We start from the raw sequence: 24,795 nt of genomic DNA, 5'->3' as shown, positions 1-24,795 counted from the left end.
CACAGGAAAGAAGTACATGTTCAGGCTCACAAAACAGACACATGCCAGTCCCAGAGCATCAGATCCAGTGTCTGATGTGTCTGCAAAGTGTAAGTGAGAATCACTCAGAAGGAAGCCTAAACCCTTTTCTGCTTTAGGAAATCACAAGCAAAAACAGAAGAGTCACAACCACACTACCAACCAGCAAACTGAAACATCCAATACTTGTAATGAACGGGGAGTGAGCGAGAGGCTGAGGCAGACACACAGGCTAACAGCCGGGACACGGCTAGGTCTCTCCTGCGACTCTGGCCATAATTTTGTTCTCTACAGTTCATTGATTTAGCTCAAAATGAACCAAAAGTAAATCCTGCCAACCATAAAAACAAGCAAGTTCAGACACAATGAACACTAGATAGATCCTTTTAAAACCAAACTAAATTGAATCAAATTCACCAACCAGGCAGTGGTGGGTGAACCTAAAAAAAAAAAAAAAAAAAGTTGCAAACCTATTGAGAGATAAGAATTCATTTCAAAAACTCCAAAGTTGCTGGAATTTCATGAGATGCAACAGTTTTGAGGAGCAGAGGAAAATCAAGGAGGAAAAAGATAGGGCACCCTTGGCATTTATTTCAAAGAGGGAATTTTGTTCTTTGCATGCAACAGAGGGGACACAGTGGCAGCTTAGAAGGGAGGGATGTGCATGAGAAAATGTGAGCTGGACGCTGCAAGGGCCTTCGGCTGCTGAGGACCCCTCCTGGTTTGATCGTTTCAGGAAATTATTTGCAAAGCTAGACAGATTCATTCCACAAAATCATCATGTGTGGTCAGTGAACCCATTAAAATATAGAAAGCAGTCAAAAATATCCCTTGAAGAAACCAGGCCCTAATCCACAGTAAGTGTGGCAGGAAGCTACAGGAGATGATGGAGCAGAAGGGAGCAGTTGGGGGACCACAGAGCCCACAGACACCTTCACATTCTCAACACACTTCCATAAAAGACTGAAGTTTTGGGTGACTATTACATCACTTCTTCCAAAGATGCTTCATAACTAATAAGTACTGTGATGCATTAGAGAGAAGTTGATCTCCAATTTGCATGAAGTTGGACCCTGAGCTTAATACCTACAGGAGTCTACCAAAGATGCCAGGCTTCAAGAATCCGGGTGAAGGGTAAGTACTGGTTTAAAAAAAAAAAAAAGCATCTATAAAAAAGTGAATCCTGGACTCTACCTGATGTCAAACTGTTTACCTGTGCTGTAGAGGCTGATGAAAGAAAAGTGGGAGAGTGAGCACCAAGGGATGCAGAATGGAGTTTTAAAGTTTCAATAAAAAACCTCGGCAGACTTAGTCAAGGAGGAAGCCTACACATTGGGCAGGAGTATTTTGGTTTTCCGCTTTAATCTAGCATTTCAGCCCATGAGGTGTGCACGCACACAGGAACACAGAGTCAGTCCCAGAAGTTGAAAGCAAATTGGCCACGGGCCAGAAGAGCATTCCCAGACCCTGCTGCCTCTCTTCCACTGTATGTTAAGGAAAACTAGTTCCTCACACAGACTGGAACTGTCTGGCTCCTGCAGGCTGTGTTCAGGAAATCCAGGCGAGTTCCCTAATCCAGGGAGGTTACTGTTACATGTGTAGCCAGCAAGGCACCCCACTCCCAGGGAACCACCTAATGAAAGCCTCCTGTGTCGACTTAGGTTGCACAGACACACTTAGGCTAATTCCAGCTGGGCCTCATGCCCAAGGTATGACTTCACCATCAGGCAAACCGGCAGGGACCCCAAAAGGAAAAGATTGGTGTGTGTGCCAGACCCACTCTTAATCGTGGCCAGCTGGGATGGATGGAGGCACTGCCACCTCTCCTGTCCCAGGATCCCAGGGACCAGGGACTGTGGGCCAGGAGGTACAGAATCCTAATTTGCAGCCCAAACACTCTTTTTTTTTTTTTTTTTTACATCATCCCCATAAAAATCTTTGCTATTCCACAAGTAAGCTTAATTAGGTAGGACCAAATCTCTGTGGAGGATCCCCAGTTGCAGAAGTCAGGAAGGATATAATTAGAATCTGACTTTTTAAAAACAGAACAGCTCAAAAGACCCCATTAAGAGAAAGACACACTGCAAAACAGTCCACCCATATCCACAACTCAGTGCCCCGGAAATTTTACTCTCCAGCATCATTTACAAAACACTTAAAGGCACGCATTTCGGCCGCAGACTGGGCGTTTTTCACCTAGCTCTTTCCACATTTAGGCACTTAATAAACTGCATCAAGCACTGTGCCTACACTGCTTCATTGCTGTCATATGTTCTGGATTAAATCTTTGTAGCCAACACAACAAAACTTCAAGGCAGCTGCACTTCAAAGATAAATAAATGTTTTTACCTGGTGGGGTCACCGTGAAATAGCTGATGACTTGGGCTTTTGTTGAAGAAACTAGTAGAGATTCTCTACAGGATTTGCTTGTAAGCTGTGCCTTTAGCATTGGTAGCTGAGTATGGAAAGATGCAAATAAATTGATGAAACTTGAAGTCTCTCAAACTGTATCCCAGATGGAACTTTTGCCTGCATCCTGATGAGTCCCTTGAATAACACCCATCACCAAAGATCCTTTGGGACTCCAAGTCCTCCTGGCTTGGGGATGATTTGCAAGCACATAAGAATGTGGCAGGAGCCAAGGTCAAAGAGTAAATATGCAATGACCGGGGATGGGCTTTGATGAGGACCCTGAAAGCTCATAGGCGTTACTCTCCCACAACAGTCCCAGCTAATTTTCATTAAATGATGCTAATTCCATTTGCTTCTAGCCCATTTAACTAGGTCTTATTACAGGAGCTTTGGAAGAATCAAGTGCCCAGAATTTTCCGAGTTCCATAAACAGAGATATAGAGTAAGACTTTTATTATTTTAAGGAGGAAATTTTTTTCCTGGAAATGTATCTCTGAAATGGGATTCTATTGAATCTGATTTGCTCTAGAAGGGGTGCCAGCTTCAGAAAGACCTCTAAAATACAAAGCAAGGTCAAGTCAGGCTGCATGGACATGGTGGTCACAAGAAATCAAAACAGTCAGGACAGGCTGGGATCGCCCCTACAACTGAGCATACCTGCAACAACATCTCTGTTCTAAGCCAGGGAATAAGTATCCACAGCCGCACTTAGTGGCTGGCCTTGGGGTGTATTCACCCTATAGTAACCCTTACCATCCTCCCAACAAGTCGAGCAAGAGAACAAGAGGGAACTGTGTTCTTTCAGTGAGTCTGCAGGCCAAGCCATCCCCCTCCCATGACCTTGATCTATTCCCAAAAACCCTTCTTCCCCACAATTCTCTATTTCTTTCAGTTGGTCTGTTCTTCATGCTCTATCCGAGACCCCTAAGCCCACCACTCTGGACCCCCTATACTTGCAATCAATCTGCTTTTCAAAGGGGGTATGTATGTTAAAAAAATAAATGAGTAAGAAAGCTCCTTCCTGGGCCTTTAGTCAAGGCAGAATCTAAATATTAGGAGGGTCACAACCAGGTTGGATAGACTCTTAGGTTTTCACAGAAGGAAAGAACTTGAAAGATTATCTAAGGCAGTCATTCTTCAGAATTTAAGTGTAGGGAAATCCTTTCCCCAGTGACGTTGTATGTAGAAATGCAGTATATAAGACAGGAAAAAAAAACATGCTGTTATATCCAAATTATGGAATATGATTGGGTCATTAAAAAAAAGATGAAATAGTGATCTGTGCTGTAATCCACAAAGAACCCTACAAACATGCTACGTAAATGAAGTGAGTCGTAAAGGGCTGCCTACCATGTGATCCTGGTTATGTGACGAGACCAGAATAGGCAAAGCCATAGAGTCAGGAAGTAGATTAGTGGTTGCCTAGGGCTTAGCGTTAGAGGGGCTGGGAGGTGATGGCTCACAGGTCCAGGATCTATTTTTGGATTGGTGAAAATGCTCTAAAATTGATCATTGGGGCCTCCCTAGTGGTGCAAGGGGTTAAGACATAGCCTATGAAGCTATCCGCAGCCACTGCAGCATGAGTTTGATCCCTGGCCAGGGAGATACCCACATGGTGCAGCAGACCTCTCCTGTCTCGCCTGCTACTCCCATCAGCAATGTATTTCAGTCAATTTGCCTGTTCTGCTCCCCACTCTGTCTCTGGTGAATCTTTTCACCCCCTGCATAAATCTTTTAAAAATAAATAAATAAAATTGATTATAGCACTAGTTACACAGATCCATGAATACATAAAGATCATTGGATTATACAGGTTAAATGCATGGATTTATATATATATTTATACGTGTGTGTGTGTGTGTGTGTGTATGAAACATCATTCTTCCTTTTTGTACACTGTATGCTTTCTCCTCTCAGGTTAGTCCCCAAAAAATTCCCACCACCAGTTCACCCCTCACTATACTCCCTTGTTTCTTCCCTCCCGTTTTTTTTTTTTTATTTTTGCATACAAGAGCTGGGGTACAGGCCAGAGGTGTGGGGGGTGAGAATTCACCAGAGGCAGAGTGGGGAACAGAACAGGCAGATTGACTGAAATACACTGCTGAGGGGAGCAGCAGGAGAGTCAGGAGAGGTCTGCTGCACCATATGGGTTTCTCCCTGGCTGGCCGGGGATTGAACTCATGTTGCAAATGTTGCAGATTGCTTCATAGGTTGTGTCTTAACCCTTGCACCACCAGGGAGGCCCTTCCTCCCATTTTGATCCCTCTCCCTCCCCTTCCCCTGCAGAATGTCTCTGATTTACAGTTGTCTGTTAATTTTGTTTTTGAATTTATTATGATTGTAATTTTTCCTGATCCCTTATTTGGTTCCCGACATTCCTCCTATAAGTGAAATCATCCAGTATTTTTCTTTTTCTTTCTGGCTTATTTCACTGAGCATAATTCCTTCCAGCTCCACCCACATTGCTGCGAATGGCATGAGTTTATCTTTTTGATTGCTAAGTAATATTCCTATATGGCTGGATTTTGTGTGTGAATTCTGTCTCAATAAAGCTGTATTTTGTTTTGTTTTTTAAAGGACTTTTCAGCAATCTGGACTTTCCTCCCCCTGGTAGCGCCAGAAGCACCTATGCAGTCCCCCAGAAACCTATGGAGTGTTGTTTGAAAAACCGTCATCTACTCCAAATTTCCACTTCTCAAAAATAAACTGAGACACGAGCCTATGTCTTGTGATCCCAAATATCTGCCTAAACCTAAGGTCTCACTGATGAGCCAGGGTTCATTCCAGGGGGACACTGCCGGGGGACCTCACCGTCCATGTCCAGGCGCTGCATGATGATGGCCAGCTCCACCTCACTCGGCATGTACCCCAAAGAACGCATGGCCATTCCCAGCTCCTGCTTGGAGATGAAGCCATTCCCATCTCGGTCCAGAACCCGAAAGGCCTCTCGGATTTCTATAAGAGAAAAGCAAACAAGTCCAATGGTCACATGACTTGGTTTAGTGCCCAGAAATGATTGGTGATTGTCTACTGAAAATTCCTAACTGTGTGACAGTGCACATCAACACCCTTCCATCAGATAAAAGTGACCTGGAGAGTGACCAAAGAAAAGAAAGAAAAGGAAAAAGAGGGTAAAAGGGAAGACACCTAAGCCACATGGCAGGCACACAGCTAGACAGTGTCCCGGCAGAGAACCGTGTTCACCAAGGACACTTCCTAAGCCAGGATGAGGATTAGGTTTCAGCTGCAAGAAGAAAGCTGCCGCTTAATTTCAGCCATGACGAGGCAAGGAGAATGAGATTCCCCTTTGCAGATAGATATATATATATTTCAGCTCCCTGCTGCTGCAGGAGCTGTGTGGAAAACTTCTTCAACCTCATAGGAGGAGAGGAGTAAAGTGTCCTGCTGGTTTTATTTCATTCTTCTAATTTACAGTTGTTTTATGGCTATAAACAACCTCAGATCAATAAGAGTGTCATAGGAGTCCAAAAGACATCTTTAATCACATTCTCTCAGGGCCAGCAGGGAATTTGACTCTGCTATCAAAAAGACCATTTCACTCGGCAGGTGATGCCCATCCTCTTTGGCAACCACAGCTGCTCTGCTTTTCCCCAATCCTCACCCTCCAGAGCACCCCTTGACATGTTAGTCCCAGACTGGCTGAGCAATTTCCAAATCCACTGTGCCTCTGCTATGCATGACGGGGAATTCTAGATCCATCTGAAGATGAGTGATCCACTAATCTTATCTGAGCACAGACTTGGCCAGGTTTGATTTTTCATCAATAAACCTGGCGTAATCCCAGGTATGGCAGTTGCCAGCATCCATCATGCCAATCAATGAGTATTGGCTGCCTCTACCAGAGGAGCACAGTAGTTAGCAGAAAATGAGGCCCATTCACGAGGCCCATGGTTCTCCTGCACAGCTGTACATGCCAGTTGGGAAAGTAAGATTCACACAGAAATTTACAGGAATGCTGCAAACTAATATGGGACACTGGGCTTCTAAATATCAGACTATTCTCCCACAAACACCTTGAACCACATCCTTTCTCAAATAGGCTTTTCTCTTTCCTATTTGTGTTACCCTCCCATGGTTATCACCTCCTAAGGTATAAATCACTAGAAATTTGGTGGTGGCTTAAAATCTGAAATCGGTATCACTACATCAAAACTGAGGTGTGGACAGGACCACACTTGCCCCAGAAGCTTTAGGGCAAAATCTGTTCCTTGAATCTTCCTACTTCTGGGTTGCCGGCATTCCTTGGCTTGTGACTGCCTCACTCGCCTCTGTGGTCACACTCTTCCTTCCCTTCTGTGACCTACCTCTGCCTCCCTCTTGTAAGGACACTTGTGATTGCACTGCATGACCATGCAGTTGTTCCAGGATAATCTCCCCATCTGAAGATGCTTCACTTAGTCACATTAGCAAAGACCCTTTTTTAAAGGCAAGAAGCCTCAGGAATTGGGGCCTGATAAGTTTAGGAGCCATTTTTCAGACTACTACACTATTCTACCAGTTCTTCCACCTGGAACCCCTCTCTTACCTCTTTACCTGTCCAAATCACAAAAGAGCACGTCAAATCACACAAAAACATCATTGCTCACAGTAGCCACAGTCCTGTCCCTTTCTGCTAACTGTTCAGCAGGCCACTCATGCCTGTCACGTGACTTTAGCACCACAACTGGGACAGAAACTGTGGCTTCTCTGAGCTGCAAGCTCCTCATACACTTTATTCATCTTTGCATGTTCCCAGAGGCACCAGATAGACAGCTGTTCAATGGATAATGGGCCTGAATAAATAAGGATCATGTATTAGTAGAAAATTCATTATCAGTACTAATTCAGTACATGGAAAGCCTTCTGTGAATAAATCTGGGCTCCAGCAAAGAAAAAAAAAAAAAAAAAAAAAAAGACCAGCCCGTGAGCCGGGACCCTAGCCAGGCGGGTTAACTAGTTAGGTCTGCAGCCAAACCCCAAGGCCTCGTGTGTTCATGTGTAAAATGAGCTGGGTTGGCCACGAGGATCCCCACGGTCCTTCCAGTCCGCCTTTCATGGATCCATAGACATTGTTAAAGTGTTTAAGAGAAGAACAGGAAATCTGTGTTCTCTTTCATACCCTATAAATCTGCTATTCAAATGCCCCTCTTTTTTCCATTGACGATATAGAAAAAATTTTAGTCCAGTCCAAATTCTGAATCAAGGGGTTTGTCTGTACTTTTCAGCTTTTGCCATTAACAAAACATGCCCAAGATGCCCTAAAGTAGCCATATGTTTCCTAGCATGTCCAGGTGGCCTGTAAAGGGCTGGGAGCTGATGCTCAGCTTGAAGCCATGGCACACAGAGACCAAGGACAGCAGAGCAGGGACCACAGCCCCCAGACACCAAAGGTGGGAGGATGCAAGGGTAGGGTCTCCTGAGGTGCAAGTCAGCCCGCATGGAAGTCAGTTTGTCATCTGGCTCTGCAACCCAGAGTAGGCATCCCCCTCAGTCTTCATTTCCCCATCTGAAAAATGGGTTAGGTTGGATCCCCTTCCAGCCTCTACAACAGGTTTTATATCAGAGCTGACATACACCTTGCAAGGCCCCAAGATGCCAGGGGGGGCAGCTGGTAGCCAGCTGCAGTCAGCACCCTGCCCCTTGTTCTCTGGACCACTGCATTTCCAGGCATATCAATCGACCTCCTCTATCTCTGACTTAATCTTGAACTCCCTGTGAAGTCACCATCAGTCAGCAAGTGGGTTGTCTCCTGTTGACAGTGCGCTGCCTCATTCCTGAGGTCTGCCTGCCATGTCTAGATCTTAGAAACCTGTATCTTTATGCAGACACCCCCGGAGGGACCTGGCTGGGGGGTGTTTGAGAACTTGGCCTGGAAATGAGAGCCTGGGCAGGCCTGCCTCCCAACCGCCCTCCCGACTGCTAGATCCCATCTGAGCTGCCTCACACTTGGGCTACTGGACTTGGCATGTGAGCCCTCAGGCGAGGGTCACCCCAGAGCAGCCCCACTGTGAAGGGAACATGTTCCTTTGAGGCCTCAAGCCCCCATGGTTTCTGTGTCTGCAGCATGGAAAGAGGATGGTCCTGTTCCAGCCCAAGACTGGGCAGGCGAGGTCAGCTCAGAGTCTGTTTTCTGAGGCCCCAGATAAACAGGACAAAGTTGTCCTTCTCTGCATAGACTATCTCCTGGATCCCAGGCAGAGAGAGTGAGTGAGTGAGTGTGTGTGTGTGGGGGGGGGGGGGGGGCTTGTCTATAGAGGCAGACAAAGCTCACTAACTTCATTTTCTTTCAAAATAGCAGAGAAAAATGAAAGTCCAAAACTAAAAATCCATAATGGGAGCCTCTTGAGATTCAATCTTTTCAGGGTAGGGAAAGCCCAGGCAAATGAGAAGTTTATTAGAAGGAAATGGGTCTTGCAGTATGAGACATGTGATGTGTGCCTCATTTTATTTTTAATAGCAGAACAGAGTGTGAGAAATATGCCCATAAAACCAGCGGAGACATGGGGGCAGGTTGGATCCCTCTGCCTCTGGCTACGGGCAACCTGCTCACAGCGTGAAGGGACTCTGGCCACTTTCCACATCCTTGGGAAGTGGGGAGCCGGATTAAGTTTGCAGGAACAATCCAGTAATGCAGTGTGCTTTTCACTAGAATTTATCCGCTTTGGACTGGAGTCTCCTGTGCTTCAGAGTTAGGTAAGTATGCTATGCCTGGGTCTTAAAGCTCACTCTGTCTCACACAACACGTGCCCATCAGGCCCCAGCATGTCCACTCCATCCCCTCCAAGATGCTATTGCAGGCACAGAGGGGGTGTCTGTCATGATAAGAGGAGCCTGTGCAACTGTCATCATATGACGTATGAACAGAGACAAGGTGAGATGCATCTTCTGGAGGAAGGAATCCACTCCTTGCATATGGAATCTCCCAGAACCAATATCTGCATTCCCACAGGGATCTGTGGCTTTCCTGGCTGGACTGACGCTGATGTTTTGGAGCCAAACAAGGCCTGCGGTAGGGAGGAACCTGCTTTAAAGCCCAAGAGATTTACTGCTAGTTATACCAGCAACTCCATTTTTAAAAAAAATACATATCCATAGCTACAACTAGTACCGTCTGTGTCAAGATCCAATACCCTCTGAGAGTTAGACCGAGGTGCTAAGATACTCCCCCTGGGGACATTGTCAATTTCGGCCAGGAACAATGGCAAAGTCAGGCCTGTCACACAGAACACACTCATGTTTCAGGCCACCCAAACAGCATGTGCATCAGATGAAATCCAGACACCAGCCAGAGTCAATGATCATTGGCTAATGCTCTGGCTTTAAAGAATCAGCTGAAGTTCACAGTGCTAATTTGCAATCTCAAGTTAGTAATAAAAACCAGTTTTTCCCTACCTCAATCCCTGTTGGATGGGAAATCTGTTTATTTGTCACAAAATGTATCTTTAGGAAGACTGGATTTTAACTCAAATGTGACACCTGTATTAATGAATAAGATGCATTCTGTCGATATATGTCATTGAGAAGTTGTCATGGAGACAGACACAGTTCAAGCAAAGCCAGGTAAGGCAATTATTAATACCAAAACAGATGCACCAGAAAACATAAGATACAAAGCTGGAGGTCAGAGAAATAGGGAAGGAGCAAAGCCAATGACAAAAGAGATTTAAAAGGGTTTTCACCTTTTCTATGAAAAGCAACCAATGACTATTTAGAGATGATTAACACTATCATTCATTCCATGAAGAGCTGCAGTTTCCATATTATATGCCAAATGGTGCAATAGGAGAGAAAGATAGCAAAAGAAACTTTCCAGTCTGTAAGAAGCTTCTATTCTAATTTGAGAGACAGAGAAGTGACCAGATAGTCATAAGAGATGTGCAATAATGCCAGTCTACACAAAACCCCATGAAGGCCTTCCATGTGACAGAGACAACTCTCTGAAGAATTGTCAGGCGGTCACGCTGGAATCCTTTGCACTGCAAGGCCGTGGAGAGAAGGGAAAGGAGGCAGAGTGGGGAGAATGTGTCAAGATAGACATGTCCAAATATGTCTACTGCATGGTGGACATGGAAACAGAGAAAAGGGCTAAGAAGTGCATCAGGACAAGATTGCAAAGGGACACTGGAGCCAACTGGGCTTTACCCCATAAACCAGGTGTTGGCAAATGATGGCGAGTGCTCAAATGTGGCCCACTGGCTTCATTTGTAAATAAAGTTTTATTGAAACAATACCATGCTCATTCATTTACATATTATCGCTATTATCCAGTGCTCCTGTACACTACCAATAGAATGGAACAATTGAAATGGGGACAATATGACCCAAAAAATATAAAATATTTATATCTGGCCTTTATAGATAAGTGAACCCTTGCTGTAGGCCACAGGGAGCTCTCAGTGGTTTTAAATATTTGTTAAAAGGATTTTTTCTTTTAAACATCAATCTGGAGAAAAAGAGGGCCCCACCTAGAGGCTGTTACTGAGTCCAAGGGAAATTGACAAAGCTGGCACTGAGCAACATGGTGTTGGAAGTGGGGAGAAGGGGTCAAGTGACTTTCCTGAGTGGCGAGTGTTCAGGGATGGCTCAGAGGCCTGGAAGAGGCAGGACATAAGGACAAATTGGAATTTCTATTTTGCGTGATGGGATGAGTAGTGATAACATTAACTGAGAGAGAATTCAGGAGCCAGCAGATTTTGTGGAGGTCAGGGGAGTGCTGGTTTTGTCACTCACAGTCCAGGGCCCAGAGAGAGAGCTGGTGGTCACTTCTGGAGAACAGAGGAAACAGGTGGCTTAAGTTTGTCAAAGATGATACTGAGAATACAATGAGCAGGAAAACTGGGGATAGAATGACCATAATTGCATATAAAGTGCTGGTTCAACCCCAGTGTGGGTTTTAGTGGGAATGAGTTCCAATTTAATTATAATCAATCAGTCTGCAAATACAACTAATTGGTTTCAGTAATTAGGGAACACAGAGGTGAGAGCTCAGACAGCACGGGGGACAGGGCTCTCCAAGAGGAGGGAAACGAGCTGGGAGGGGTTGAGCAGAGAACACGAACCTAGAAGATGCCCCACATTTAATAATTCAGTGGAGACAGACCACATAGAGGGGGATGGCTGGGGGAACAGTGCTACTTCAAATATTCATTTTTTTTTTGTTTCACTTTGGTTTTTTTAAAGATTTATTTATTTATTCATACAAGCACTAGATACAGTCAGAAGCGCGGGAGGGTGAGAGAATTCACCAGAGCCAGAGCGGGGAGCAGAGCAGGCAGACTGACGAAATACACTGCTGAGGGGAGCAGCTGGCATGGCAGGAGAGGTCTGCGCGCCATGGGGGACCCTCGCCTGGTGGCCAGGGATGGAACCGGCACTGCAGAGGCTGCAGGCAGCTTCGCAGCCCAGCGCTCAACTGCTGCACCACCAGGGGAGGCCCCAAATATTCATTTTTTTACCTGGCTGTTTTTTTCTTGGTATCCTTTGAAAAGGATAAAGGGATTCCCATCCCAGGTTACTTAAGGTGTAACCGCATCCACTTCAACAAATGCTCATTTATTGTGTTTCCTCCACCGACCCAGGCCTGTGACGAATGTGAGAGGGTGCAGAATATGCCACCCCAAAATATACCACCTTGGCATGAGGAGTGTTTTGAGCTGAAGGCAATCAAGACCCAGCAGACTCACAGAAAACTTTTGCCTCTGCCTTACTTCCTAACTGAATAGGGGGCCTGGGCTGTTCCAGAAAGAGGCTAGGCTACCAATATTACCAGAGATAAATTTTGACATCAGAAAGACTGATCCACCAGGCAGACAAACATTAGTTTAAAATACGTTAGCTCTCTCCTCTTCCTGTGAATTGTCTTCCTCCCTTTGGAAGCCCTAGACCCTTCTTAGCTCAGGAGGGCATATAAGCCTCAACTGCCCGACCACTGGAGTCCCATGTTTTTGTGGGACTCCTGTACATATGTAATGAAATTTGTTTTTCTCCTGTTAATCTGCCTTATGTCAATTTATTATCAGACCAGTCAGAGAACCTAGAGGGGAAGAGGGGAAATTTTTTCCTCCCCAAGAAATACTATATTGGGACACAAAAAAGCCACATTATATGGGGTCCCAACCCCAAGACATTTCCTGTATTTATTTGTTTGTTTCAATAGTGATGCTTCACAGAAGATTTTAGGAGACTTGAAAAATTAAAAATCTAACTGAGAAAAAAAGTCAGATGACAGGAGTTTGAGGAGAGCAAATGAAACAGGAAACATCCAGAGGTGTGGGTGAGGGGCAGGACAGGGCTGCATTCAAGAATCAGGGGCCTTGCTGGGAGCTGAGGGCACCTGGTGGAGGCACCTGCAGAAGGGCATGGCTGCACCTGTGGTCTCGACTTAGACTCCAGGGCTGATGGGGCTCCTGTGAGGCCCCCAGCCCAGACACACCGGCAGGCACAGATAACCCTGGGAACAGGCAAGGGGCAGCATGGGAGAAGCAGTGCAAAGGCCCAGTGCTCTAGGCTGGCAGGTCAGTGACATGATTCTCATGCTGTGTATCATCAGTGTCCCTGTGCTCCTGACCTTTGTCATTACCTCATGGCCCAAAGCACACCTTGAATTTAGAAATAAACTCAACTCCCCCTAGCTAGCATGCTGAAGGAAAAGCATTTCAATAACTTATTAGGTGGTGAATTATACAAAGTGTAAGTATCTCAGGTCATGAAAAACAAATATTTCTTTCCTCAGCTAGGGTGGCATAAGGCAGTCAGAAACCTAGGGGCATTTGTAATGGATTTAGGAGCTAGAACAGAGTTAATCTGTCTGCAAACTTTTTACACTTCCACAGATTAAGCTGAACTGATTTTAGCATGCCAGGTAGGTTAAAATTAATGGAAAATTCCCCAACAGGAAAAGAACAAAGCAAATTAGAACAGAAACTAACAATGATGAAAGCCCATCTGGTTGGGGAGCCCTGTGATGGGACCCCCTGCTCCCGGCTAGAAGAACTATGAAATTAGATTGAATATGCATGAGAAAGAGATTCACTGGACGATGTCCACACAAAAACTGAAACGGTGATGAGTGAAAAGAGAAAAGTAGGGCGTTTAGCAAGGCAAGGTGAAAGTTCTCTGTCTTGAGGGGTTCCAGACCCTACTTCTGGGATGGAGTCAGGTCCCTCAAAAGGCCAGAGCTAACCCTCCACAGGAATGCTACATTTTCTAAGTTATACATTAATTTATGTTTCTTATGAAAAATGTCCCAGAAGTATATATTAAAAAATTTATAATTCACTAGTCATTGGTAACATATTAGGAAGTTTTATTCTATACACTTTAATGAACAAATATTCTTAATTAAATTGGGATCATGCTTGCTCTATAGCTTTCTATCATTTTTTTCATTGAACACCTTATCACTGTCAACTTTCCATATTGTTAACTAGTCTTTAGGATATCAATTTCATGGCTACGTAGTTTTCTGTAAGATGGCTAATAAAAAATTCATTTAACTGAACCCCAGCATGGGGCATTTAAATCGCTTCCAATTTTGAATAATTCTGCAATGGAAATCTTTGAACATAAGATGTTCGGAAATGATGATCATTTCCTAAAGATGATATCTTAGGAATGGGATGCATGGAAGGGTAAGAATATTTTCAAGGCACTAAATACATACTCCAAATTGTCCTCCATGATGTGTTTCTGCTCAAAACAGTCCTGACATCAAATGTGTAGGTGTTTCCCCCACACCAAGTAATTCTCCAGATCCTCCAGTGTCATCTGGGTATCCTACACTTCCATCCTATTGAGACACTAACTAGTATCAGATGTCATTTCAAAGCCCCAGTTAAGGGCTCAGGTCCACAAAAGACACCAATCACAAATCTGGGCCACCTGCTCTCCTGACCAACAAACTATAAAGTCAGGGGTCCCCACAACCTGCTTCCTGGATTTGATAATTTGCTAGAATGGCTCACAGAACTCAGGAACGTTTATTTTCCCACTAATTGTAAAGAATAAAAACCAGGAACAACCAAATGGAAGGGAAGCAGAGAGCAAGCTATGGTGGTGGGGGCGGTTGGCAGGACCTCCACACAGCAGCCTCATGTGTTCACCAACCCAGAAGCTCTCAACCCCATCCCATTATTCAGGGATTTTTATGGAAGCTCCATGACATAGCATAGTTGATTAAATCATTACCCATTGGTGACTGACTCAATTTCCAGCCTCTTTCCCCTCCTTGGGAGGCTGGGAAGTGCGGCTAAAAGTTATAGCCCTCTAGTCATGTCTATGTCTATGGTCAACCCAGCCCCCATTCCAGCCACCCCATGAACACACAAAGCACACTCTAGGTACCCCAGAGCTCCTTGGGCTTCAGAAGCTCTGTGCTGGCACCAGGGAAGAAACCAGATATGTACCTTCTACCCAGCTATCACTTTGGCTTCAGTTTCCAAAGTTCCAGATGATTTCAAAGGGCAGCTTCAAGGAAGGGTAGACAGTTCAGAAAAAGACCTGCAGTGTCATCACGGAAGGCTGTGTGGCCTCCCACTCAGCACAGGCCTGGCCAGGAGGAAGTAAACAGGCCGCACACCACAGCTGAGGTGAGGGAGCTGAGGCCAGGAGAGGGGTGAAGGGAGAAGGAGTCATCTAATGAGGGAGGAGGGCAGGTGGAGGGGAGAGTGGGGAGTGAGATGGGGTTGCCTCCAGGTCAGGATGCTGTGTAGGAAGTGAGGGACTATCATCTAGTAGACCAGACAGTATCATGGGAAAGTCTGGCACCTGTTCACAAAAGGATTCATTTCTCACATGGCAATAAGCATATTCTTAGGAAAACAAGGCTATCAGCCCAAGACAGAAAGTGGGCATTGTATTATTGGACACCTAAGACAATAGTGCATGCATCTGCAAGAGGCAAACTGAGTGGAATTTATCTGTGAACAACATGGTAATAATCAATATAATTAATTTTTCGTTAAGTCATACTGTTCCTAAGCTATAAACATTAATATCCTGAAATCAGAGAATAATCAACAGCTGAGAAAACAAAATCATTTGGTGGACTTAACACCAATATGGAGGCCAAAAGGACAAAATCCAAGTTTCAGAAATAAATCAGAAACAAACTGGAGAGTCGGGGGAGTCCTCGGGCAGGGCCCACACCCTGTTCTCCTCTCTGGGGCCTTGGGGCTCTTCCCCAAAAGCTAAATTTATCTTCAGATTATTCAATTCAAGTCAATACAAATATTTTATGTGCACCTGTTATGTGTCTGGTGCTGGGGACCAGGTCCCAGGAGGTTCCAGTTATGAACACACACCAGCAGGGAGAGCATCAACACTGAGCATGAGGTGAAGAGAGCACACATCCTTTCTCTGCCCTCACAGAGGATTGATCTAGATTATTCTGGAAATTCTAAATGATTACTCTATAGACTTCTGGAATCTCTCTAAGACTGGAAACAGAAAGAACTTTATAACCGAAGATCAACAACTAAGTCCAAGAAAACATGAGAGCCTCTTTGGTTTGTTTTCAATTGGGGAAACACTACTTTTAAAGGCCATACCAGGGCCTCCCCTGGTGGCGCAGCGGTTGAGCGCTGGGCTGCGAAACTGCCCACAGCCTCTGCAGTGCCTGTTCCATCCCGGGCCGCCAGCAAGGGTCCCACATGGCACGACAGATCTCTCCTGCCATGTCTGCTGCTCCCCTCAGCAGTGCATTTCTTCGGTCCTTCTGCCTGTTCTGTTCCCCGCTCCGGCTCTGGTGAATTCTCTCACCCTCCCGCGCTTCTGACTGTACCCAGTGCTTGTATAAATAAATAAATAAATCTTTAAAGGCTATACCACTTTGCTTTGACGGATTCTGCCAGTCCAGGCAAAGGAAGAAGAGTCCATGCAGCCCAGCACATGGCATTGAAATAGAGTCAGCCTGGGATCTACTCTGAGATGGACTCTGCCTTACTGTGTGACCCAGACCTTCTACCCACCCCTTGGTAAGAGGAACTACAAGGAAGGTCAGTACCCAGCCCACCCTTTAAAGAATTCAACAAAGAGAGAACAAGTCTATGGAAATTTCACATCGGGTTATTAAAGTTGATGCCTCACATGTACTTCCTCTCCAGGGAAATCCAACAGAACACAGCCTTTTTATTCCAACTCACAGTAAGAAATGCATTACACATCATGACAGATGCATAATGTAGTTATAATATACATAGGGGGTATGTTAGGTTGAACCATATAAAATTGCTTTTGTATGGGAAAAAAATGGTCAAATATCAGCAATTTCTTCTGGTTCCAACTACTATGTAATAGCTAACATTTATTGTGTGCTTACTCCCGGCCAGGCACTGCTCTGTGAGATCTGTGTACATTAGAACAAAACACACATTTATAGATTTATAACTCACAACAACCCACAAGGAGCTTCTGTCTTTATCCTTCACCAAATGTCACGGGTTTGGGTCAGGGTTGTGATCTGAACCCAGCCCTTCTCGCCCCTCTCTCTACCTTTCTACCTCCTCAAACATACACTTTCTGAACCAATATATGACACAACCTATTATTTTCTGGTCTATTTCTTTTCCTTTTTTTTTTACATGCACACCCCTATCTGCTAAATTGATCTCACTGAGCACAAATGGTTCAGGTTCATTTTCTGAGAAGTCCTGGCCTCACCCATGTGTTGGCTTCCTCAGGACAGCCTTTATCTGACACTTACAGTCTGGGTATACACATTTTTGTTATCGCTTCAGATTGTCCCTGCATCCCAGCAGCCACCTGAGCATGTCCTGAGACACCCCAGGCCTCTCTCTCTCTCTCCCCTAAATCAATGGCCGCCGCTATCACTGCTGTTGTAGTGAGACCCTCCGGCTTCCCCCTTCTGCAGAGAGCAATCACTCTCAGTTTTCTCACAGTAGCCCAAGCTCCCCGCCTTCCTCCCACCGACTATTTAACAATCTAGAGGGATGTTGTATTCTGGAAGGACAGAGAATGGTCTTAGTTTTTGTAACCCCCACAGGTCTACCAATCTTAAGACATAACACCTGCTGGGTAATAGGTTTAGTCCTCACAGGTCTAAAAGCTCCCAGCTGTACCTCCACCCTAAAGCCACTGCCTGCCTGTGCCCCATCTAATAGCAACCTCAGCCACTGATTGGGGGTGGGGGGAACAGAAGCACACAGAGTCTGCCACAGTTACTAGTTACCAATTTTACAGACAGACCCCAACAGAACAAGAGAAAAACAATGGTCACACATCTTTAGCTTGACTTCACTCCAAATTCATCCATTTTGCAATACCATGAGACTCCAGTGCCTAAATCAGGGCCCCAAAGACTTCTATCTGCCCATGTAGGTAGAAAGTCATGCTTGGGCACCTCAGTCCATGAAGCAAAAAATTCTCATAAAGTCATCTGCCAAATAATTCAAGGCAGTGAGACTCAGGGCAAAATGACAATTGGTGGGAGTTGGAAGAATTGGCTCTAATCCAGAAAAGATTTCTCCTTCTGTTGTGTAATTTTTCAGTTTCAACTCATCAAACCTATCCTTTCTATTCTCACTTGCAAGGGTACACATAAACATGGCCCAAGCCTTGTTTTGAATGGGTTTTTAAACAGAATACTTCTGTGGTCAGATGATATTTAAGGCAAAGTAAGCCCAAGCCCTCCTGGTACAGTGTGCAGAGGAAAGGGTAGAGGCTTGGACTGGCTCACAGCAGCTCCGGGAAAGCTCAGGGACCACTCCTTCCTTCAGCTTCGCAAATTCCTGAACACCAGCCCTCCCATCAGCTCCCTGCCACATCACTTCCTAGTCCATTCTGCCTTCCTGATTCTTGATAAAGAGCCTGGATAGGAAAGAAATTGTTTTCCACTGCAGGCTGCATAAATAACCCATTATCAATAGGAAGCAATTTATTTGCTTAACATGGCCAACTCTCATTTTAACACACTGGTTCTCTCGCGAAATAAGTCTGAACCTCTGAAAAGACTGTTTTGAAAGCTGCCAATGGCTCCAAACTGAGAAATAACACTGAAATCAGCAGAGGGAGACTGACCCATTCCCAACCTTCCGATATTAAAAGGGCAGCTCAGGAAAGGGGGGAAATTGCTTTAGGGATTCTACCCAGAAACGTAATCCTCTGTGAGCCACAAGGGAGTAAACCAATTATTTCAGAACATGCAAGCCCATTGGTGTCTCTGTGTGTGTGTGTGTGTGTGTGTGTGTGTGTGTTTGCGTACATATACAATGTACGTACCACTTCAGATTTTTCCTAAAGAGAAGGAAAACTTGGGTGATAATTGAAGAGGAAGCTAAGGGCTCACACATATCTAGTGGATTTTTTAGATCAAGGCAGTGAACAAAAGTATAAGGACAACATTATAATTTATGGAGACAAAGTAAAATCACTTAATGTAATGGGGCTACAATAACCAGTTGAGAACTAGAAAAATATTCCATTGCAACTGGGCATCACACCCTATGGCCGAATATACTTTTGATAAATTCAAAAATAGAAGGAATTAAGACAATAATAATTAGGCAAAACAGATTTATTTTAAAAAGAAAGAAAAGCATACAATATAAACAAAGAAACAATCTGGCAAAAGACAAGATAAATTGACATATGGCAGACAGAAAATAATCTTTGCAATGTAAAAGATTTTATCAAAATTCCCTAGCAAAATAATAAGAAAAATTACTAACAGACTTCCCCCAAAGGAAAAAATTCAGATAGCTAAAAAACAAATTAAAAATAGAAGATTATCTATTAATGTTTTTCACTCATGGTATTTTTTACTTTTAATTTTCTAGCGTAAATGAGCAGAGCCACCAAGTACCATGTTTGTGCATCACACAGATTCAAACTCATTTGAATAAACATTTGTTAATGTTTGTTAGTGATAAACATTTGTTAGTATGTCCTCAGCAGGCAGGGCCTGTTCCAGGAGCTGGGATATGGCAGTTAACTTAACAAAGATCGCTGGCCCTGTGCTTGCATTCCATGGGGACCAGATAGGTGGTACTGAGTCAAGTAAATAACACTGTGCGTAGGGACGTGATGGGCGCTGAGGAAAAGCCAAAACAGAGGAGCAGACAGCATTGCAGAACAGTGGGGACATTGTCACCAAACTCGATAGGCCTGTGGCTTGGATGTGCTTAAACAGCCCAGACCCAAGTTTTGATGGGAGAAAGAGAAGTCTATTCTCTGCAGATCATGGAGACGAGGAATGCAAATTCCTCCACAGACTGTCTCCAGGGTCAGGGCTTGGAAAAAGGGCAGAAGGGAGACCAAGGAGCTCTCAGTGACAGGATGTGAGGTTGGTCAGCAGCCGGCCATCTGAGCCTGCTCAGCTGGGGCTCACGTGTCCATATATCTTGCATGGTCAGAAAATGTGGCCCAACTCCTCCTGACACAGAGATTATAGTGTTATAATGAGATTGGTGCAAATATGGTACCTGGAACTTTAGGACTCCACATCCTTAGTTTTCTTTCCACGCTCAAACCCATGCAGAAGTGGGGTGGGGGAAAGGAGGTTGGGATCTGATTATCTAGACAGACTGAAATAGATGGCTTGGTTATACTTCTTTGCTTCTGAGTAAATCAAATGAGAGAGAAGGGTGGTCACTTTGTTGGAGACTTCCTCTTTCTTGAGTAAACCGGTGGGGACCTGGCACTGCCCTTGAGGCGTTAGAGTGAGTTAGTCCAGAAGTGCAGCTCTCAGTAAGTCCTAAGTCCCTGCTGCGAGTCATCAATCAGAGGTCTTCACACTTTGTTTCCCAGGATTTGGAAGCCCTAGAATGATGGGCCTTAGCCTCGTGTTCCCTGTCTTGTGGAGTTCTGTCTAGACGACAGTAGGAGTGTGATACACTGTAATACAGGGGGAAAGGCAACTAAGCTGCAGGAGAACACTGGAGCAAAGACTTGGAGGTGAAGGCTGCAGCCCTGTGCTCTCCAGGAAAGAGTGTTCCAAACAGAGTGAAGGGTCAGTGCTAAATCCCTGGGTGGGCATGAGCCTGGGAGCTGAGGAGTGGCTATGTGGTCAAGTGACTGGGAAGGGAGGTGAGTCAGGGGGGAGAGAGGCAGGTGGAAACACTGGAGAGATAAATGGGTGGGGAAAGAGATCATAAAGGGCTTGGTAGGCCATTGTCCATGCTTTGGATTTTATTTTGAGTGAGATCCATAGCAGGGTGCTGAGAGGAATGGTGTGGGCTCACATGTGCATGTCAGGATGCCTGTGGCTACAGGCTTGATAACAAACTGTAGGGTCAAGTGGAAGCTGAGAGAGACTGCTGCAGTGGTCCGGGAGAGAAGGTCGACAGCAATGGGGGAAGGAGGGGTGGTTGGGTCCTGGATGGATTTGAAGGTAGAACCAATGGGGTGTCCTAAAAGATGGGGTGTGGGATGTGAAGGCAGGTTCAAGTTTTCTGACTACAGCAACTGGGAAATCAACAAGGCCTATTTGAAGTGCACAGAACAGTCAAGGTTATAGGGTCAAAGCACACTCTGCAGGGCAATTGAGCAGTGATATCAAAAGTCCTCAAAATATGGACCTTATTTGGATCCTGATTAGGACAAATCTGAAAGGAACATTTTTGAGATAGTCATGATAGAGAAAGATGCTGATTTAAGTTGGAGAGGCATGATGATGTGATTATGGATGAAATGATATGTCTGGATTTTACTTTAAAATACGCCAAGAAAAAAAAATGCCGGAGACAGGGTTGGTAGATGAAGTAAGATGATAAAAAGTTGACAATCATTGAAGCTCAGTGGTGGCTACTCAGGGGCTTATATTGATACTACCCTTTCTTTCAGTATTTTGGTAATTTCCTTAGTCAGATTTTTTTTTAAGATTTATTTACTTATTTATACAAGCACTGAGTACAATCAGAAGCGCGGGAGGGTGAGAGAATTCACCAGAGCCAGAGCGGGGAGCAGAACAGGCAGACTGACGAAATACACTGCTGAAGGGATCAGCGGGTGCAGCAGGAGAGGTCTGCCGCGCCATGTGGGACCATCACCGATGGCCGGGTATCGAACGGGCTACAGAGGCTGTGGGCAGCTTCGCAGCCCAGCGCTCAACTGCTGCACCACCAGGGGAGGCCCTAGCACAGATATTTTTAAGTGTGCATACCTTTAAGCCCAGCAATTCCATTTGTTGGGATTTATCCTAAAAATAAACTAAGAATTGTATACAAAGATATAATATAAAAATATTTACCACCACCTTATTTTCAATAATAAAAATGGGAAATTTAAAACAATAGATGATTAGTTAAATGAATAAAAAGCCATTCAATTCTAACATTAGGAAGATCAAAAATTCATCTGTATACACAGAGAAATTTAGCATTTGACAAGTTTGATATTTCAAATAATGGGAAAAGATGGATTCAATCAGTGATGTCGGAACAACTAAGTAGATATCTAGAAAAAATTAAGAATGAAACTATACTCCACAATTTTTATCAAAATAAATTCCAGAACCAGGGCCTCCCCTGGTGGCGCAGGCGGTTGAGCGCAGCGCTGTGAAGCTGTCTGCAGCCTCTACAGCACAAGTTCGATCCCGGCCGGCCACCGGGCGAGATTACCACAAGGCATGGCAGACCTCTCCTGCCTTGCCTACTGCTCCACTCAGCAGTGTATTTCAGTCACTCTGCCTATTCTGTTCCCCACTCTGTCTCTGGTGAATCCTCTCACCCTCCCGTACATCTGGCCTGTACCCCGGTTCTTGTATGCATGAATAAATAAATCTTAAAAAAAATTAAATAAATTCCAGAACCAAACACTAAATATATAATGTAAAGTCAAAATTGTAATAGGAAAAAAAAGCCATGAGGATTTTTTTATAAACTCAGGGTGGATACAACTCTATTTAGTAGTGATCAAACACTACAAGCCATACAATAAAAACTGATAAATTCTAAACACAAATTAAAAACTTTCTCATGGCAAAAATCACTGTGGGCTAAGTCAAATATCAGACACAAAATAAAAACATTTGCAACTTATGTGACAAATTAGGAGCTAATTTCCCTCATCTTTAAAAAGCTTTGATACATCAATAAAATGGTTTGGGTTTGTTGTTGCATGCATTTCCAAGAATATGAGAACATAGTTCCCAGGACAGGAATTACAGATGACTTTTAAAATATAAACAATGTTCTATCCAACTCACAATAAGAAAATGCATATTCAAATTATACAGAATAAGCTTCACCTGTGAAACAAGAGCAGCTGAAGATGATTGGTCTTCACATTGTGGGTGAGGCTTTGAGAAAACAGGCCCTCTAGACATTGGGAGGAGTATAAAATGATATCACCTCTTCCAAGTGTAGTTCTGCAATCCATACATTAATTCCGTGATTCCACCTCTAGAATTAAATGCATTTCTTTCCCTGTCTGTCTGTCTGTCTGTCTCTCTTTTGCATACACACACACATACACACACACACACAAACAGAGAATGATATGAAATGGACTACTGGTTGCTGTACTGTTAATATATAAAGAGATCAGATTCAATGATATTAAGGAATTATTGAAAATTGCATTAAGTATGATACTGGGATTTTTAAGTCTTTTTCACAGATCTGTATTAAAACAATTAGAGTTGAAATGATATGATGCAGGGAATTTGGGCATTAAAACAAAAGGACAAATAGAGATCGGCAGACAGGCTAGAGAGGCAAGAAATTCAGGTACAAGTTAAGTTGAATGGTGGGGCTATGGATGTTCACTACATTAGAATTCTCCATAATAAAATATTAAAAATTATAAAACTTAGAATTGACATAAATACCCATTAGCAGAAAACTGGTTAAATAAATTTCACATACCCAAACAACGGAAGGCTATGTATCTGTAAAAGTAAAATGTTCTCCATATCCTGCTGTGAAATCATCTGCAAATGTATTATTAAGCTAAGAAAACAAGTGCAGAAAGATGTATGTCAAATGCTACCATTTGTGTAAAAAGAAAGCAAGGATTATATAAACTTGCTTGTAAATGTGAGGACTATCTCTGGATGAATGTACAGGAAACAGGTAACCCGGTCCCTCAGGGAAGGGAACTAGGTGGGGACAAGAACAGATTATAGGGACAATTTCATGACATATACTTTTCTCCCTTTTGACATTTGTTCCATTGGTGTCTTGTCTATTCAAATTAATTTACTATGTGATTGTAAAATATATACACTAAATCATTAATTGTGCTTATCACTGAAGTATAGCTCTATGGGTAATTATTAGAATGTTCCACATATTCTACAGAGAATATATATCCACTAAGTAATTTAAGGGACAGAAAGGTAATGTTTGAACAGGCAAAAAACAAACAAAATGACTTAACACAAAGAGCCTGTCTCAATCATCAAATAGGTAACCCATGCAGTCCCAATTTCCTGACACTGCCACAGCCTTTTCTCCCAGCATCACTCCTTGAAGCAAACTGAGCATCCACAAGTCACAGGGGACCAGTTAGAGTGAGGACATGATGCTGGATGAGATCTAGCCCTGGGCTTAAAGCACTCGTGATGTAGTAGCACAGCGAGAGAGACAGAAATGCAAACAGGCATTTACAGTGCTAGTGATAAGTGCAATTGTGCCGACCACTTAAGAGAGCTGAGGTTGGGGGATGTCATGGGAAGAGACTGACTTTTTAGAGGGAAATACATAAGATGCTTAAAGATGGATGGTAATTGGATTCAAGATGATTCGGTTTAGTGTCAACGATGCCAGGGCTGACCCCATTTGTTAATTGGCATCCCTTGGTGACTCGGCATGAACAGTTTCTCATCATTTGCATTGGGCTCCAGAGCAGAGTTGAGCTATACCTGCCCATCATTTCCCTTCATGCTTTTAAACATTGACCACGAACAATAATCCTACTACTTTCCCACACTCTTCCTACTATTCTATGTGACTTCAAAATCCTTAACCACTGCTCCTCCAGCGGCCTTTACCTCTACTCCACTCAAGAAACCCCAACAAACATCATCCAACTCTGTCACGTTAAGCTCTAAAATTTCTCTCACGCCCACTGGCTGCTCTTCAACCTCCTGAGACCTTCACTCTGCTGCATTTCTCCAGAATGTCAGCTCTCCAGTCTTCTTTCCTTGTCAACTCAACTAGATAAGTTAATTGGAGCACAATTCAGTTCAACCACTCTTGTCTCAGTCTCTTACCACCACCTCCCCACTCTGTGCCAGGCCTGTTCTCTGCATCCCAAGAAGCCTCTCCACTTCTGTTTCCAGACACACTTCTTTCTCCACAGTGGTTATTCAAAACTTTCATGAGACTCCTCAAGCTCTCAATCCCACTTCTCAAATCCATCCCCAAACTCTCAGTGAACAACACAGTACTCTAAATGCTCTTCAGA

The 24,795-nt window shown here is 44.0% G+C and overlaps 1 protein-coding gene across 1 annotated transcript in view; it reads right to left on the bottom strand.

The window, feature by feature from the left end:
- Window positions 1–24,795, bottom strand: part of CALN1 (calneuron 1) — a gene marked incomplete at both ends in the record, with an annotated part of 361,441 nt that overhangs the window by 176,058 nt on the left and 160,588 nt on the right. Inside the window, one exon of the mRNA XM_084250618.1 lies at window positions 5,242–5,385. Within this exon, the coding sequence (XP_084106744.1) occupies window positions 5,242–5,385 (144 nt within the window). The remainder of the gene's footprint in view (window positions 1–5,241; window positions 5,386–24,795) is intronic.

Source organism: Talpa europaea (assembly GCF_964194135.1).
Source record: "Talpa europaea genome assembly, chromosome: 12".
Taxonomy (NCBI): domain Eukaryota; kingdom Metazoa; phylum Chordata; class Mammalia; order Eulipotyphla; family Talpidae; genus Talpa; species Talpa europaea.
This window is presented reverse-complemented; position numbering and strand designations above follow the sequence as displayed.